Source organism: Topomyia yanbarensis, chromosome 2 (genome assembly GCF_030247195.1).
Source record: "Topomyia yanbarensis strain Yona2022 chromosome 2, ASM3024719v1, whole genome shotgun sequence".
NCBI classification, from domain to species: domain Eukaryota; kingdom Metazoa; phylum Arthropoda; class Insecta; order Diptera; family Culicidae; genus Topomyia; species Topomyia yanbarensis.
The window spans coordinates 409192820-409210748 of NC_080671.1; the positions used below are offsets into that span (position 1 = coordinate 409192820).

At 39.8% G+C, this 17929-nt stretch overlaps 1 protein-coding gene across 1 annotated transcript in view; it reads right to left on the reverse strand.

Annotated features, from left to right (window-relative positions):
- Positions 1–17929, reverse strand: part of LOC131685051 (zinc finger CCCH domain-containing protein 13) — a 429305-nt gene that overhangs the window by 54144 nt on the left and 357232 nt on the right. The window contains exon 4 of the mRNA XM_058968440.1: positions 4690–5595. Coding sequence (XP_058824423.1) covers positions 4690–4734 — 45 coding nt within the window. The 5' untranslated portion in view covers positions 4735–5595. The remainder of the gene's footprint in view (positions 1–4689; positions 5596–17929) is intronic.

Here is a 17929-nt window from a genome sequence, read left to right on the forward strand (position 1 = left end):
TGAAGTATCACGTGGAATTTCACCGGCGATTTCTCCCAAATTGTAGGCAGAATATCACGTGAAATTTCACGCTGAATTTCACGTGAATTTTCACTCACAATTTCTTATAAAATTTCACATGGAGTTCCAGGCGGAATTTCACGTGAAATTCCACGCAGAATTTTACGTGAAAAATCTCGCGAAATTCACGTCAAATTTCCCGTAAAATTTCATGCATCTCTTCGCGCGGAATTTTCCGTTGTATTTCACGTGAAATTCACATACAATTTAACATCATATTTCAGTCGAAACTTCACGCGAATTTTGCCGTAAAATTTCACGTAAAAATACATGCGGAATTTCATGAGAACACTAGAAATTTTGAGCGGGATCTCACGTGAAATTTCACGCGAAATTTTACGTAAAATTTCACGCGAGATTTCACGTAAAATTTCACGCGAGATTTCACGTGAGATTACACACGGAATTTCACGTGAAATTTCAAGCGGAATTTACCGTGTAATTTTACATGGAATTTGACGTACATCACGAGGGGTTTCACGTGAAATCTAAGGCGGAATTCGACGTGAAATTTCACGCGAATTTTGGCGTTAAAATTCGCGCAAAATTTAACGCAAAATTTGACGCAGAGTTTTACGCAGAATTCCACGGGCAGTTTAGCGTGAGGTTTCACGCAGAATTTCACCTGAAATTTCTCGTGGGATTTCACAAGAAATTTCACGCGCAATTGCACGTGAAATTCTACGCAAAATTTCAACTGAAATTTAATGTGAAAATTCACGCGTTTTACGCGGAGTTTTTGGTGTATTTTATGTGAAATTTCGCGTAGAATTCTACTCAGAATATTGCACAAAACTTCACGCAGAATTTTACGTACAATTCCACAGGAAATTTCATCTAAAATCTCACGAGAAATTTCTCGCGGAATTTCACGTGAAATTGCGTGTGGAATTTCATGTGAAATTTCACAAGGAATCTCATGTTAAATTTGACGCTGGATTTCACGTGCAATTTCACACGGAATTTTATCTGGAATTTCAGGCGTCAAATTTCAAGTGCAATCTCACGTGAAATGACACTCCGAATTTACCTCGAAATTTCATGTGAAATTTTGTAGAGGATTTTACGTGAAATATCACTGAGAATCTCACGCGAAATCTTGCGCGGCATTTTTTACGCAAAATTTTTAGCGGATATTCACATAAAATTTTACGTGGAGTTTCACGCTAAATTTAACGTTAAATTTCACACAGAATTTCACGTAAAATTTCGCGCAGAATTTCACGCGGAATTTTGGGGTGAAATTCTGCGTGAAATTTCACCTGCGATTCCGTGTGAAATTGTGCATGGCATTTCACATTGGATTCTGCGTGCATTTCCTCGTAGAATTTCACCTGAAATCCCGCTTTTTCCATGCGAAATTTCACGTGAAATTATGCGTGAGATTTCGCGTGCAATTTCACTTGAAATTGCGCGTGAAATTCGGCGGGAAATGCCGAATGAAATTTCACCTGAAATGCCGCGTGCAATTACGCGTGAAATCCCGCCCGAAATTCCGCGTGAATTTTCACGTTAAATTCCGAGCGAAATAATACTCCGCCCAAAACTTCACATAAAATTCCGCGTGATATTTCAAATCAAATTCCGCCTGCAACTTCGCGTGAAACTTCACGTGAAATTCTGCTTGATTTCATGAGGAATGTCACATGCTTTTTGACGCGAATTTTCGCACGGAATTTCAAACGGTATTTGATGTGAAATTTCACCCGGAATTCAACGCAAAATTTGACGCGGAACTTCACGTGGAATTTCGTCCAAAATTCGCGTAGAATTCGCACGGAATAACGCGCGAAATTTTACGAGAATTTCCAAGAGGAATTTTACGTGAAATTTTATCCGCAATTTAACATGAAGTTCCACGCTGCTTCACGACAAATTTCACATGAAATTTTGCGCCGAATTACACGTGAAGTTTCACGCGGAATCTCACAGGTAATTTAACGATGAATTTCACGTGAAGTTTCACCCGGATTGCGTAAAATTTCACGAGGAATTTTACGTGAAATTTTATCCGCAATTTAACATGAAATTTCACGCTGTTTCACATATTTCACATGAAATTTTGCGCAGAATTTCACGTGAAATTTCACGCGGAATTTCACAGGTAATTTAACGATGAATTTCACGTGAAATTTCACGCGGAATTTCACAGGTAATTTAACGACTAATTTCACGTGAAATTTCACGCGGAATTTCACAGGTAATTTAACGACGAATTTAACGTGAAGTTTCACCCGGATTGCGTGAAATTTCGCGCGGAATTTCAGGCAGAATTTCTCACGGAACATTACGTAGAACTTCCCGTGGAAGTCATACGGAATTTCGTCCGGAATTTACGTGAATTCTCGCATATGAGTGTTATACCAGAATACAAATGTCCACGTGAAATTTTTATTAATAATTTTACGTGAAATTTCACGCTCAGTTTCAAGTGAAATTTCACGCGAAACTACACGTGATTCTTCACACGAATTTTACGTAAAATTTGATACGGAATTTCAGGTGAAATTTAATGCGAAATTTTATCTGAAATTTCACCTGATGTTTTATGGGGAATTTCACGTGAAATGCCGTAATTTCACGTGGTATTTCACACGAAATTTCACGTCGAATTTTATGCGGTATTACACGCGTAATTTAACGTGAAATTTCACGCACAATTTCATGCGGAATTCCACGCGGAATTCCACGCGGAATTACGCGCGGGATTTCACGTGAAATTTAACACGGAATTTCTATTTTGGGTTACTTTGGCATCCTGTCGCTACGCCCAAACAACTTTAAAATGAAGCTATATTATCTATAACCTATCTCGGAATAAAGTATCAGTGTACTGTTTCTGAAACAACTATATAATGCTTATTTAGCACAAATGTCTCAATTTTAAACATAAATGAAAATAAATGTACTGTTCTGTGCATCGAATCTCACCTCAATAATCCAATTATCATGCCAAATTTTATCTCATCGAGAGATAATCTGGTTGAAATGCAATGCATTATATTCCATTCACGTCGATTCTAAATAGGTTACCATATCATGGACGCCAAAGCACGAATCATGCTACTTATTTCAGCCGATCAAAACAAACGTAAGCACATGAAAGTATCCCATCAGCTGTTGGAAGTAGAGCGAGTGCCCAGTATTGTACTCACGGGAAATAATCATGCGAAACCTAACAACTGATAATGACTAGTTTTACTTCAAACATTGCAGTGTCCCGAGCCGAATTTTATGTCCAGAACAAAAATCATTGCTATCAGCATTCAGTTAAAAAAATTGAAAGAATTGATTATTTATACATGAAATATCATCACAATTACGCGCTGCTGATTCTTTCCTGGGTACTGGTGGTAATTACAGGCTCATAGAATATAGTTTATCTAAGCGACGTTGCATTCTGTTTCGGTTCACTATGTGAATGCAAGAGCTCAGCAACTAACAACTGGTTATGACTAGTTTCACATCAAACATTAAAATTGTCTCAAACCGAATATTATGCGCAGATGAAAATAAAATCAGTTGAAGAACTTGAAATAGTTGGAATTGCATTACAATATATTTTCAAGTTTATGTTTTAGTTGGCCGCACTGGGGATTCTTTTCTGTGTGCTGGATGCAAACAGCTTGTTTTGATTGTGGTAGTGTAAAAACAAAACAAAAAACATGGCGATAATTTGTACCATCGTATTTTTTTCATTCAATTCGTTTATTTTATAAGGCACGTTACCATCGTATTTCTGAATCATATATTATAACACTAAACCTATCCTAGCGTTTACGAATGCTTTTCAAATAATTCGCCAGCTGTGCAGTGCAATGTTTAATACAGTTGTGGCAGAATAACGAGATATGTCGGCTCACAGAACATAGTTGTGTTTAGCGCCGTTGCTGGATTTAGAGGACACTGCTGAATCATTATGTGTAAAGAATATAACTTGAGCTTATTTGTGCACACTTTTTTAGACAAATATATATTATCATTATCCCACATGCTTGGAGCCAAATAGGGTCACAATAGGCTCTGCTGCCATAATAGGTACATCACCTAAGTACAAAACTTTCGGATTTGTATAAAGCCAACACTTCTTAAACATTTCAAATTTATTGAATACCACGAAAAATAGAAAAATCAACCGAGGAAATTGCATAAATGTTATACCCGAAAACAAATGTCCAACAATAAAGCCATAATCTTCACTGTAACCGTACAGTATTTTTACAATAATTCACAGTATAGCCAATGTATGTTACATTTGAAAAAATCGGTCTTTGGCATACGTTTTTCCTCAGAAACAGTGGCATTTAAGGTTGCTCTTCTGTATCTTTTTTATTGAACAGTAACTAATTGACATGAAGTAGTATAGTTAATTTGCCTGAAAAACTAAACATTGCACAATATGAAAACGGTAATAACCACAGTCGCAAGCAGCTGAACGGTGGTTGATGGAATAGGCGGTCCGAATATCCGCGTACGCTCATTTCGCACAAAAAAGGGTGAGCGACTTGAAAATATTACCATTTTTTTTCAATTTTACTTCTTTCTTAAATTAAAATTCAATAAGAGTTGAAATTTTATGTGTGCTTTTTTACAACACCCTTTATAAATTTCGCAGAAAAACTCCCTTACCTTATAAATCCCATCCACCAATTTGATAATTTCCTCGGTTTCCATGTTGACGGCTAACTATTTCACAACTCTCTGTATGAATACGATGACAACTTTTCTGTCTCCCCCACACTCTTTCACTTTCGCTCCTCTGCACTTGTATGTCGCCCCGTCGTCAGACAACTCACCGCTCGGGCTCAGCTGAATGCAACTTTTTGTCGCTGCTTTTGTTTCACTTTTTGCTCTGTTGATGAACTTTGCGAACGCTTCACAACTTCTTGCTCATTAAATTTTCGCTTAGCTTCTCCTATTCTTCTCACAGCAACTTTGTTGCACCAGAAGAGCGGATACAGCAGATACACACCGACTAGCTGGAACCGGATTTGGTTGATCGATTCCGGCGGTCAAAACTTTGCCACAACGGTTCAGCGAATCCGATTATTTACAATGGCGTTTACTGTGCAACAACAACAACGACCACGATAACATCAATAATTATAACAACAACAATAACAAAGACAACTCATTCACAAAAACAACTCGAAACTTTTCTTTCCCTCCGGCGGCTTGGCTTTTTTTTCTCTTCTGTTGCTGTTTGACTATTTACACTTGTTTGGGTCGAAATTGTAAATCACAAACACTTAATGATTTTCCCTTTCTATGTACTGCAGAATTGTGGGTTGTTTTTAGCCCTGCTTCTTCTTCTACTTCTTCTCTTTCTTCTTCCTTCAAACAATGTGATTGTTACCGTACAGGTTGTAAATTATAACACTTGCGCTAACACTGCTGCTGCTGCTGCTGGCGGTGACTTTTATGGTCCCTCGGTGTACCGTTTGCCGGTAGGAATTCATGCTAATAATTTATGCTCCGGGTTGTCGCGCGGTGGATTCTGTTTCCCCCCTCGATGTTGCGAATTAGATACGGTTTCTGCAAGGAAAAAAACAAGGGTAATAAATTGTAAAGTTAATTGCAATTAAATTTTAAAGCATTCATTCATTGTTTATAATCTATGCTTGAAACGTTGTGACAAGATAAGTCAGGATGAAATAAAATAGTAAGTAAATGGAATGCTTTTCTTATTCGTAGACAGTCTGGAAATTAATTCGATTTTTGTCTTATAGCTTACACACTTGATCATTTTGATGCAAGTTCATCTTTCGTCGGTTTCTGTCCTTACTGGAAGCATATATATTACCAACGCAGCAAATATCTTGATATCGGCTGACCAACATAGACCGACACCAACGGCTTTACTTCCCTTCCAAAGGGATTCTGATCACATCAAAAAATTTCAACGACCTCCTCTAGAATTGAACCCAGGCCTACAGGGGTGCGTAGCAGCCACACTTACCGCTCGACCAACGGCGCCGTGTATACACACTTTGGAAATTGCAGACAAGCTGAGTAAGAAACAAAACGACCCCCATGATCATAATTTCCGTCTTTAAAACCTCGAACCATTTCCCCAGAATGGTGATGTAAAATTACTCTCGAAATCATTTCTATTCAAGCCACGATTCTCTTTCACTTTCTTCAGTTTCAACCAGACGCACTCCTCATTTCATCCTTTGCTTTTAATTAAATTAAATTACGGATGAGTTTGCAGCGATAGAACATCAACAGAACCGGAAAAATACTGCTGATGCCTTCCACTTATTTCGTAAAAAAATGTTAACCAGTTCCGGCGGTTGGTAGCGTTATCATTATGCACTGCAAGTGGTGCCAATAGACTACTTGTGCTAGTAGTAGTAGTAGCAGTAGCAGTACCTATAGTACAAAAATCAACAGAAAACATCCGTCGCCCGGGCACTATCAGAACTGAATAGAAATGGTCGGATAAGGCGGCAAAATAAAACAGAAGCTTTAGAATTTTAAATACATCGTAAATATTTATAATTCCGGCGCTGCCGTCTGGACAAAGCTAAAACAGTTTATGAATGAGACGGAAAAGCCGGAAAACGGAAGAGACAATCACAAAGACACGGACACGGTCAAGTGACGAGGATGATGATTGTTTATTTCCGGAATCTCGAAAAGTGAAATGGAGCGGCTTTATTAATAAGCTATCGCATTCCTGAATTAATGAAAGCGTAACACGTTAGCGTAAGATTCCAGATGACGATTGACTTCATTTGGGACCTATGAAGCGGGAGTTTTCAACGGTTTGATCATTGGTGATACGTAGAAAAGGAAAAGGGGAATGGGGAACTGAAATTAGAACTATTGTCTTAAAAGAGGCCCATGGTTGGAAATTCAAGCAACGACGAACCGACCTGACAGACGCTTTACTAAAATGTTCCACGAAAAATAACGATTTTTTGTGGGGTACATTTGTACCCCAGAGCTATTTGAGATCCCTGTTATTTCGTTACGGTTTATTTTGGCTGCAAGCAATCTTTATCATAAATCAATTTGATTATTAAACTTCCATAAAAGCAGGTGCAACCTATTTGCTTCACTTGACCAACTTTACAGAGCCCACTTAAAGTTTGTCTGGGGTACCAATGTACCCCACAAAACCGTTTACGTTAGTGTTTTGTCACGTGTACAAAATTCGTAATTTTTTTATATCTTTTTTTAAAATCGATACATTTCACCTAGCTTCTCCTATTCTTCTCAAGTAAGCGAGAAACTTGTGTAAAACTGTATAAGCTTCAACATTACTGAACAATAGTATTTGTTGTTTGATATAATAAAGCTACTAGAACTAGAGCTACTAGCTACTATAATAAAGCTACTGGCAAAGTAACTAGAAAATGCGCCCGTATCGTTATCGTAATTTTTGCTTTTGCGGATGAATGAGGCAAAACACATTCGTGAATATGACTTGCATATAAGATGCACCATGCACCACTCGTCTTCTTCTGTAGCCCAGGCTCTGGAATATATTTACTTTATATACACGTACAATGCACCGGATATATCAGTCCTTTCAACGCCTTCCTGTGTTAACTCCGTTACTGCATATTGCTGTACTGCATTGTTGTATTGTTACTGTTTGTATTGGCGTTTGGTGTTCAAAAAAGCATCGGAATAAATACACTTTTTGGCCGGTTTTTGAATAATTTCTTACGTGTTCGAAAGGAAATTTAGCAATTTGCACAACGACATATAGATGGTCAAAATAGGTTCGAAACTACCGGAGTTACAGAAATATTAACCCATTCATGCCCATGTTGTTTGTGGACAACAACGTTTTTAAACAGCTATAACTTTTGGTTGAGGCGAGATTTGCTCACAAAAATAAGTAAGGCACATTAATGTGATTATTGCCTTTAATTTGAGTATTAACAGTTACAAGTATCAGCTATACAACTGAAGTTATTGCAATTAGTCTGATTGGATTCCGATGGAGCAGTGCTGCCAGGGATAGTTTACGTTGAAGACGGTAAATGATTTTTTCATATATCTTCGTTATGGTGCAATATTATTGAAAACTGATAAAACTCATCAATTTAGACTTTCTTTGGCTACGTTTTCTCTATAATTGTAATTATTCTAGGAGAATTGTATTGAGCATTACAAGGTAAAAATTGACCAGCTTCTAGCACTGCCATGGAAGCACCTATCTTTATGAAAATAGGCTTTTCGTGTTTTTTGACCCAACCGTTTTCAAGAAAAAATAGTTTTGAAACCCTACACGCAATAGAAAAAAGTTGGGCATAAAAGGGTTAAGGAAAAAAGGGAATTTTGACGTATTTTAAGGACATGTTCTATAAAAAAAATGCAATATTACATGATAAAATCGACAAAACACGAATATTTTTTACGGGCTTCTTTACGAATGGTGTTAGAATAAACTATCCAATGTAATAATAAATTCAATTAAAATTAAGCATATTAGAGCGATTTCACCGCTTGGGTACGAATGTACCCCACAAAACCGTTTACGTATAGAAAAAGTCACGAAACCGTTGTAGGGTTAAAATTAGCGAACGTTTTTGTGTCCTCTTAGAAAAAATGAAAATTACATTTGACGTAAACAACGCAGTGACGTATTTTTCTGTCCACTAATCGAATTTTACATGCTATGAAATGTAAAATTGAATATTGTGACTATTTAGATGTAAAATTCAGACTGAATAACCTAGAAAAAGCCGAACATCACACATTTTTACATGTAATAAAATGTAAATTTATGTGAATTGGGACTTTTATGTGCATCTGGCAAGACGTAAAGTTACATGATTTTTTTGCTGTGTATATACAGGGTTTCAAACTGTCATGCCATTGTTGCTAGGTTGTCCGGCTCACCGTCTTCAAATTGGTCAACTTTATTACAAAAATCAGCACTCTAAGAATAATGCGCTATCGAAAATATTTAAAAAAGTACCATTGTATTTGGCCAACATTCTGTGCAGCGATGAAGCCTGTTTCTGGCACAAGGGTTACGCCAATAAGCAAAATTTCCGTATTTGGAGTGACAAACAACCCGAAGAGGTTCAAGAGTTATTACTGTAAAGCTCGGTTCTCAGAAGGGCTTCCGAGCAGAATCACTCACTACAATTGTAGACGAGACGGGAAATGTCACCCACTAAAACACTAGGTCAATTGCAACGGGCCATGACGAATATTTTTCAGTGCACCGTTCAGATTCTAGAAGGGAGTGAGTTCTTCTATATCACCTGAGATCCGGTTAAGAAGTGAGCCTAGGCTGCTAGGACCGAAAGTAGCCACTTCCGGATGTAACCGATTCATGACCGCGTGAAAACGGGCGTTTATAGGTTTACTTTTGGGACGGCGTTTGAAAAATTATAAGTGTTAAAACGTTCACTTAGTCACCTGGGTGTTATCCTGTTTATGGGTATCAGGTTTGTCTGAGAGAGGTGGTGAGAAGTAGGAGGGGTGGATAGGGAATGCAACACCCAACTGCAAATTATACCTTCCATTTGAGACTAGGTTAGTGAAAATTGGTTCAGTCATCATCGAGGTGGCTTTAGTTATGGAATATAACCGGGACCCGGGACTTCCGGAATTATCGATAGTCGATAAGATATTTCAAGAATCTATGATGATTAATTTGATGTCCATTTCAATAGATTTTATAATCTCTGACGTATTACGATTGTACCGGTTTTTATGAGAACTTCTAATGTAACCGCAATAACCAAACTGTAACTCCGGAACCAAAAGTTTGTTTGTTTGGTTGTTTATTAAGGTTTTAACCCCAAGGGTCATTCGCCTTTTTGATTTCGTATACAATTCAAAAATAATAGATTACAATTCATAAAATAATAGTAAACAAATAATCAAGTATTATTGCTGCCTTTCTGGGCGCACTGCTTTCCGCTTCTCGTGTTTATCTTCTTTCTTGGTGGTGAGCAATGGTCAGGTTTATCTACTGTCGCTTGCTGCTCAGTCCGCCTGCCCTCTCCCTCGCTCGTGTTTACGTCCATGTCTTCATCGTTGGAGCTTTGTTCGTCGCTGTTAGATTCTTGGTGCTTTTTGTGTTTTTGTGTGACTCTGGTATAGCTGTCTTCCTTCTTGTTTATTTCTTCCTTGCGTAGGTTAACTATTGGCTTTGGGATACCGTGGAATATTGTTTGTCCGGCATGCATTTTTGACCGGCTGTCTGTGGTGTATCAGTAGATGTCAAAGGCTGTTTGGTGGTGTGGGTTGTATTAGATGAATTTTCATTAGTTGTTTTGGCACATGGCTGTCTGTAGTGTGCATTTTTGTTACAGAAATGGCACGTGGGCGTCTGTCCAAAAGGTATGTGCAAAGGGTTCTTTATATGTAGTTAACACCTTGCGATGATCTGGCCTCGAAAGTTATACAGGGTGTTTGGTTCATGGTTAAGAATCTCTCGGGGGGTGATAGACTGCCATATTTGGAGGAAAAAATTGTTCTACACATACCATCAAATCTCAACCGTTACAGAGTTATTGAACTTTTTGTGTAAAAAACTTATTTGTCTTAAAATATCTCTAACTTTAAAAGTATACTTTTTATTTTAAATGTTTCAGTTCCATTCGAAAGGTGAGAAAATTTTCTATTGAATGGTGTTCTCATATCTTTTAAGTAATTAGTTTTAATTACTTTTTAGCTGTAAAGTAGTTAAAAGTTAGTGTTTTGGAGGAGGTTTTTGCTAATTTTCTCGAAATAATGAAGTATGATTATAGCAATATCCATTATCCAAAAGTTGGGTTTTAGGACGATTCATAATTTGTTCTTGGACGTCATATTTCTATCTCTTCTCATTTCTTTGTAATTTCATTACTATACTTTTCCTGTAACCGACTTGCAAGTGCTTAAAAGACTCTAATCTAAAAAAATATGCTTCATATCGTTATTTACAAGATTTCATTGGAAAGCTGAGAAAATGTCCTATCAGTGTATGTACAAATATCTTTTAGTTAAGTGTACTGAATGATTTTTTACTAACGAAATAACTCAAAGTTTGTGTTTTTTGGAGAGTTTTTTAATTATTCTAATTATTAATCAACAAAATTTATCGTTACTATTGTTCATTTGATGCCCCTTAATATTCTCTATAACTTTTTATTTGACACTTTGTCTATATTTCTTTTCATTTTGCTGCTATTTAATAGTTAACACAGCATGAGCTCGCCACAAATGTAGTGGGTTCGAAATCGTTATTTTTCCATATGAAACGATGTGATAAAAACGATTTTGCGTCGAAACCAAAAGAGATAATTGAATGGAGTCAAAGAAAGAACTGTAGAACTTGCTGAGATGCATTATTTCCATGATAATAATGGTGATGATTATTATTTACTATTTTAAGAAAATTAACGAAAATGCTAATAATAGAACTAACTTTAAACTAATTTAATTTTAAAAGAATACTAAATTCACTTAACTGAAAGGTATTACTACATTTTTCACTGTAAAATTTTCCTGGCTTTCGAATAAAAAGAAAAACAGTACAATAAGTGCCATAATTTTTCAATTAGAGCTGGTACTAGTGAAAATGGGATAAAAATATCAAAGTTGAACAACCCCAAATCATGAAAATAAGAAAAGGTAAGTGTATCATGTCAAAGAACGAATTAAGCAGCTCATCAAGACTAACAATCTGAATTATTAAAATGATGAGGTTAACTATAAGGATTTTCAAGAAATGAACGAAAAATCGTTCAAAATTGTTTAATTTTCAATAAATTACTTTGAAAAGGCTACTTAAACTCATTAGCTGAAACATGTAAGGGCATCACTCAATGCGAAATTTTCTCACCTTTTGAATGGAACTAAAATATTTAAAATACAAAGTGTACTTTTAAAGTTAGAGGTACTCTAAGACAAATAAGTTTTTACACAAAAAGTTCAGTAACTCTGTAACGGTTGAGATTTGATGGTATGTGTAGAACAATTTTTTTCTCCAAATATGGCAGTCTATCACCCCCTGAGAGATTCTTAACCATGAACCAAACACCCTGTATAAGACGGTATAGGTTGGTTCAGCCGCATTCGCACAACCCGAACACCGTTGGGAAATTGCCAGGGAAAAAGTTTCTCCATGTGTCGTTAGAGACTGATTCCAGTTCTCCATACTTCGACATGCATCTTTTAATATATTCCGTGCCAGTACGAGGTGCCAGATCATGGAGTTTTATTTCAGTTAGATCGAGTTCCATATACACGGGGATCTTGGTTTTGACGTTTTCATATTCGACGTCATGTTGTCATGTCTTTGCTACGAAGCTTTCTGCCTCGGCTAAGGAGTTGAACGTTATTAGTACTACATTCCTGGTGTGGTGAAGCTGGACGTGTGAAACCTCTGTAAGATCAAGTTCCATTTTCACCTTGACCAACTGTTCCATCTCGCGCACTGAAGGTCTAAGACGGGTTTGCGAAAAATCAATCGCGATTGTGTTCTCCCGTAATGGGTGAAATTTATTTTGTTGTTCACTCATTTCACTCTAAGTTAGGTGCAACGGAACTTTCCTGTGTCTATATGTTACACGTACACGTTAGAACGGCGCGGCGCGGATAGTATTTTTTGTTTGTGTGCTGTTCGCAAGCGGTGCGCTATTTAGCTTCTGATCTGTACGAGATGAGGAAGCAGACTGGGGAACCAAAAGTCAGAACTGAATAAAATTCAATAACAGAGAAAGAAAGCATTGTATCTTTCGTTTTAAATCAAGTGTGTGAAAGCCTGTAAAGAATTTGCTGCAAATTATGTGTGACATTAACTTAGAAACTTGGTAAGTTGTCTCAGGGGCATCAAGAACCGACATAGGTGGCCAATGTGGTCATTAGTGATCTAGTCTCGCAAATCCAATTAATGTTGTACCTATTCGAATATGTAGGGGAGCCCGGAGCTGGTTGGTGGATGGGGTAAGTTGGCGGAACCCCCTTTTCTCCGTTTCTATTAGACATAAAGCGCTGTCTCTCGTTGTGTACCTCAAGTAATGTGAAACGCATTATCCAATGTGTTTTTGTTGCGAAACATTATGTTTTGTAGAAACTGTGGGCGATATTGTGTTTTTGAGCATACTTTGTAAATTTTCTTAATTTTAAACATTTTGTTGTGTTTAAGGTGGTTTTCAATCTATTTTCCGAACGATTATATTTTTCGATAGTGCGTGAAAAGAGCTTTCAGCATCTGTATAGATATTATACCTATTCATACCCAAAAGTAATTTCTAAAATTCTTTTTCATAAAATATGTAGTTGGGGTAAGTTGGCGGTAACGCACACGGGGCAAGTTGGCGGAACTATTTATAGTGCAACAATAGTCATCATATATTTTTATTTCTGGAATTTACTCCAAAGTAAGAGAAACTTTTTCTTGTGTCTCTCGTCAATGCAGGGGACAATTATTTCAGCCAATCGCCTGAAGCATTTTGAAAATTTGCTTTTGAATATGGAGTACGCGTCGAAGTCAAAATAGCGGGATATTGAGACTGAAATATAATGAAAAGTTTCGAATACTATACAGTTTCATTGAAAAGACAATCGGCACATTTCATATGGACCACTTATGTAATTGTATTTCCATTGGATTGCTTATTTTCTGGCTGTCCACCAACTTACCCTGAGGCTGGGGCTCATCACATATTTTTGTCTTTGTGCTTTTCCGCATCACATATTTTTGTCTCTAGAAATGAAGACAACGTAACAAAAAAATTTAATAAAATTCAGAGATGTTGCCAACAGTCCACCCTTTCATGCAATGTTTTCTATTTTGCAAGATGTACCAAAGCGGCAAAAAATGAAAACTGAAAACACCGCCAACTAGCTCCGGTCTCCCCTACTACATCATTTGAGCATCATGATGGTACCATTTTATATGTGAATTTGCAGTGTGACCACACTCTTGAACGCGTAACTCTGGAACCGGAAGACCGATCAACTCAAAATTCAATAGCAGCTTATGGAAGTGTTTGAAATTTGATCAAATCTCAGGATCGACGCCAGTAACATGCTGATTACTGCCTACTGGCCATGGTGAACATCAACGGACAGGACACGGATCACAAATTGGACGACGACAATTTTGGGCTTACAGGCATGCGGTTCTACTCCCTGAGTAAGGAAGGATGACACTGGCTTGAAATGGCGTGTGGGCTAACAGCACAGCTACCTATATCTCAACAAAACTCCTGCAGGTCTCCGGGTACGTTCAAAAATCGTCACCAATTAGTTGGTGGTTTTAGGTTCGGTTGGAGCATTCTCGATTTTACGCCGATCCGACTCTGAACAGTACTTTCATGGTGAGTCATGGATAGCGTCAATCCTAGCATGACCCTCCTGCTTCATAGATAATCATGGCATCACAAGAGGCGACTATGTACAACGAGTGGAGATAGCGGCCCGGAGTTGTGACCCAATAAAATGGAGCAATAAAAAGAAACTCACATATACGGAGAAGGCGCGGCGAATCCGTTCGCCAAAGGTGGTTTGGTGAGGTCACCACCACCAGTAGCAGTTGGAGTCATTCAGCAGCAAGCAGCAGCAACAACAGACAGAGCAGAGCGGGAGGAGTTACACCCCACAAACACCAAAAGTAGTGACAGCGAAGTGTTTGGTGAAGCAGTTTCACAAGTTTGTGGACGCGAGATACAATGTCCATAAGAACATTAAGGAGATTTTTTTATTTTGATTATAGAGATTTTAACCTTGTGGTCATTCGCCTCTTTTCAGGCAAGAGAAATCTCTTTTTCAAAAATCTCTAACCCTATGTGCGGGGTTGGGAATCGAACCCAGGTGAACTCCGTACAAGGCAATCGCCCAGTTGAGGAGATGGTCATCAGAATCCGAAAGGCGCTACTGTCTGCCATGAAGGAGTACGACACAGCAACGCGGAGGGCGGATGAGCGAACATTGGCGTCGGCTAAGGCTACTATCTTCCTAGCCCCTCCGAAACAGGGTAAGGAGAAGCAGATTGGAGTGGAGAATACGCCAGTTGTCATGACTCCAAAGAGGACAAGATCCTCACCAAAAGACGAAAGACCAGGCGGGCCAAAGAGGCAAACGCTCGAGGACACGGTTGTTACCGAAGGAAAGGACGCCACCCAACAGGGAGAAAGCTGGAGTACCGTTGTAGGTCGGAAGAAGAAACATGGGAAACAGCAAAAAAAAAAGAAGGAAAGGGGGGACTACACGAGAAAAGGAGGCGACAAAGAGAGAAGCCTTGCTCGTCAAAGCCAACGGCGCGACGAGATATACAGCGCTGCTCAAGAACGTCAGAGAGGACCCGGAGCTGAAGGATTTGGGGAAAACGTGGTAAGAGTCAGGCGTACCCAAAAAGACTCGAGCTGAAGAAGAATTCCACGAGTGCTATCTTGCAGAACACTATCGCCAAATCAATGGGTGAAAAGGCAGAAGTTAAAGCCTTAAACCCGGAGATGATTGTGTGCAAGGACATTGATGGAATTACGACGGAAGACGAGCTAAGAGGTGCACTGAAACAGCAGTGTAACCTGGGCGAGGAGCACATGACGATCCGGTTAAAAAGGGGATACGGAGTAACTCAGACAGCGATGATTCGTTTAGCGGTAACCGCTGCAGACAAGGCACTGGAGGTAGGCCAAGTTACGGTTGAATGGTCGAGATGGCCATTGAGAGCCACCCAACGAGTAAATAAAGAAGTGGAGAAATGCTCTAAATGTTTGAGCTGTGGACATTTTGCAGGCACTTTCAAAGGCCCGGATAGATCCGGGATGTGCTGAAAATGCGGGAAGATGGGCCATTTTGCGAGACTGCACGCAAAGGCTGTGAAACCGCACAGTAACTGTTGTGGCAGTCTACGACAGAAACTATGTGCGATATCGCTTAGATCGCCGAGCGGCATCAAGTCCCCCCTGATAACAGTAATTGGGTTGGCGAATGGATCGGGAACAGCAGCGATACAAGTTATAAGCAGATTCCTAATTCAAAAAGTGGTAGAACGCTCGAGGGCTTCGTGATCTCCAAAATCAACGGTGTCTTCGCGTGTAGCTGTTACGCCCCTCCAAGGTGGACAGTAGAGCAGTTCAGCCTGATGCTGGAGCAGTTAACCGAGCAGTTGATCGGTCGGAGGAAGGTAGTCATTTGTGGTGACTTCAACGCCGGGGTTGCAGAATGGGGCAGTAGAGTAACCAACCCACTAGGGTGTATCCTGCAGGAAGCTATAGCAAAGTTAGACGTACGATTGTGCAATGAAGATTCTGTTAGCACAATTCGTAGAGACGGGAGGGAGTTTATCATCGACGTTACATTATGTAGCCCCTCATTGACGGCGAACATGGATTGGAGAGTATGCGAAACGTATACGCATAGTGACCACCATTCTGGTGAGCGAAAGCGGAAGACAAAAGTCTTTAACAAAGAAAGACCTATACGTTGAGACACTTTGAACGAACGGCGGGACCAAGAACGTGGATGCGGCTGATCTAACAAGAAGGATTGTGCCGGCTTGTGACGCCACAATGCCGCGAAAACTGGAACCACGCAGCAAACGGCGTCCAGCTTACTGATGGAATGAGATGCTTAGTATGCTACGCGCTGCTTGTCTCAAAGCCAGAAGGAGGGCTCAGAGAGTAATATCGGAGCCAGAAAGAGAAGAGCGCAAGGCAGCGTTTCGGGAAGCCAAAGCCGCTTTAAAACGGGAGATCAGACTTAGCAAGTCAGTTTGCCACAAGGAGCTATGTCGAGAAGTAAACGCCAATCCCTGGGGCGCCGCATACCGAGTCGTGTCGTGATGGCGAAAATGAAGGGCTCGACGACGCCAGCCGAAATGTGCCCGAGTAAGCTGAAGATAATCGTCGAGCGTCTTTTCCCGAAGTACGATCCAACTATCTGGTCACCAACATCCTACGGCGAAGAAGAAGGAGTTAACACGGATGATCGGCAAGTGACTAACGACGAGATCGCAGAAGCATCAAAGCACCTGAAATCAAAGAAAGCCACCGGTCCGGATGGAATACCAAACGTGATGCTGAAAGCAGCTAGATCTTGGCATATCCGGACATATTCAGGATGGGAAGGCAATTTCCCCGACATGTGGAAGGTCCAAAAGCTGGAGTTGCTGCCGAAGCCAGAGAAGCCACCGGACAATCAAGCCTCGTATAGACCCATATGTCTGCTGGATATACTCGGAAAACTCCTGGAAAGGATAATCCTTTACAGGTTTACTAAATTCGCTGAAGGTAAGCGTGGACTGTCCAAGATGCGGTTCGAATTCCGCATAGGAGCACCGACAGTGCATGCAATTCGGACAGTGATCGAGAGGGCTGAGAAGGCATCTAAACAGAAATGAAGACGAGGTCGATACTGCGCTGTGCATTCAACAGCGTCAGCTGGGAAGCCATCGCTGCATCGCTGCACAAAAAGAGTGTTCTCGACTATCTATGCCAGATCCTGAAGAGCTACTTCCAGGGCAGAGTGCTACTGTACAAGACGTGCGAAGGGCAGAAGTCAATGCGAGTCACAGCGGGCGTTCCTCAGGACTCCATTCTCGGTCCAACTCTTTGGAACGGAATGTAGGATGGAGTCTTAGCACTGTAGCTTCCCAGAAAAGTGAAAATCGTGGGTTTCGCGGATGACGTATCACTAACAGTGATGAGTGAGACACTTGAAGCAGTGGAAGTGTCGGTGACGGAGACAATAGACGTGATTGAGAGCTGGATGAACGGAGCCAAGCTGCAAATGGCTCACCACAGTAAGTAACTGCAAAGCAGTTCAGCAAATGCAGATCGTCTTCGGAGGGTACGTGATTGCATTGAAGTGTGTACTGAAGCAATTGGGAATGATGATCGACGACCGGTTGAGCTTCAACAACCACGTTGGCTACGCCTGCGAAAAGTCGGAAATA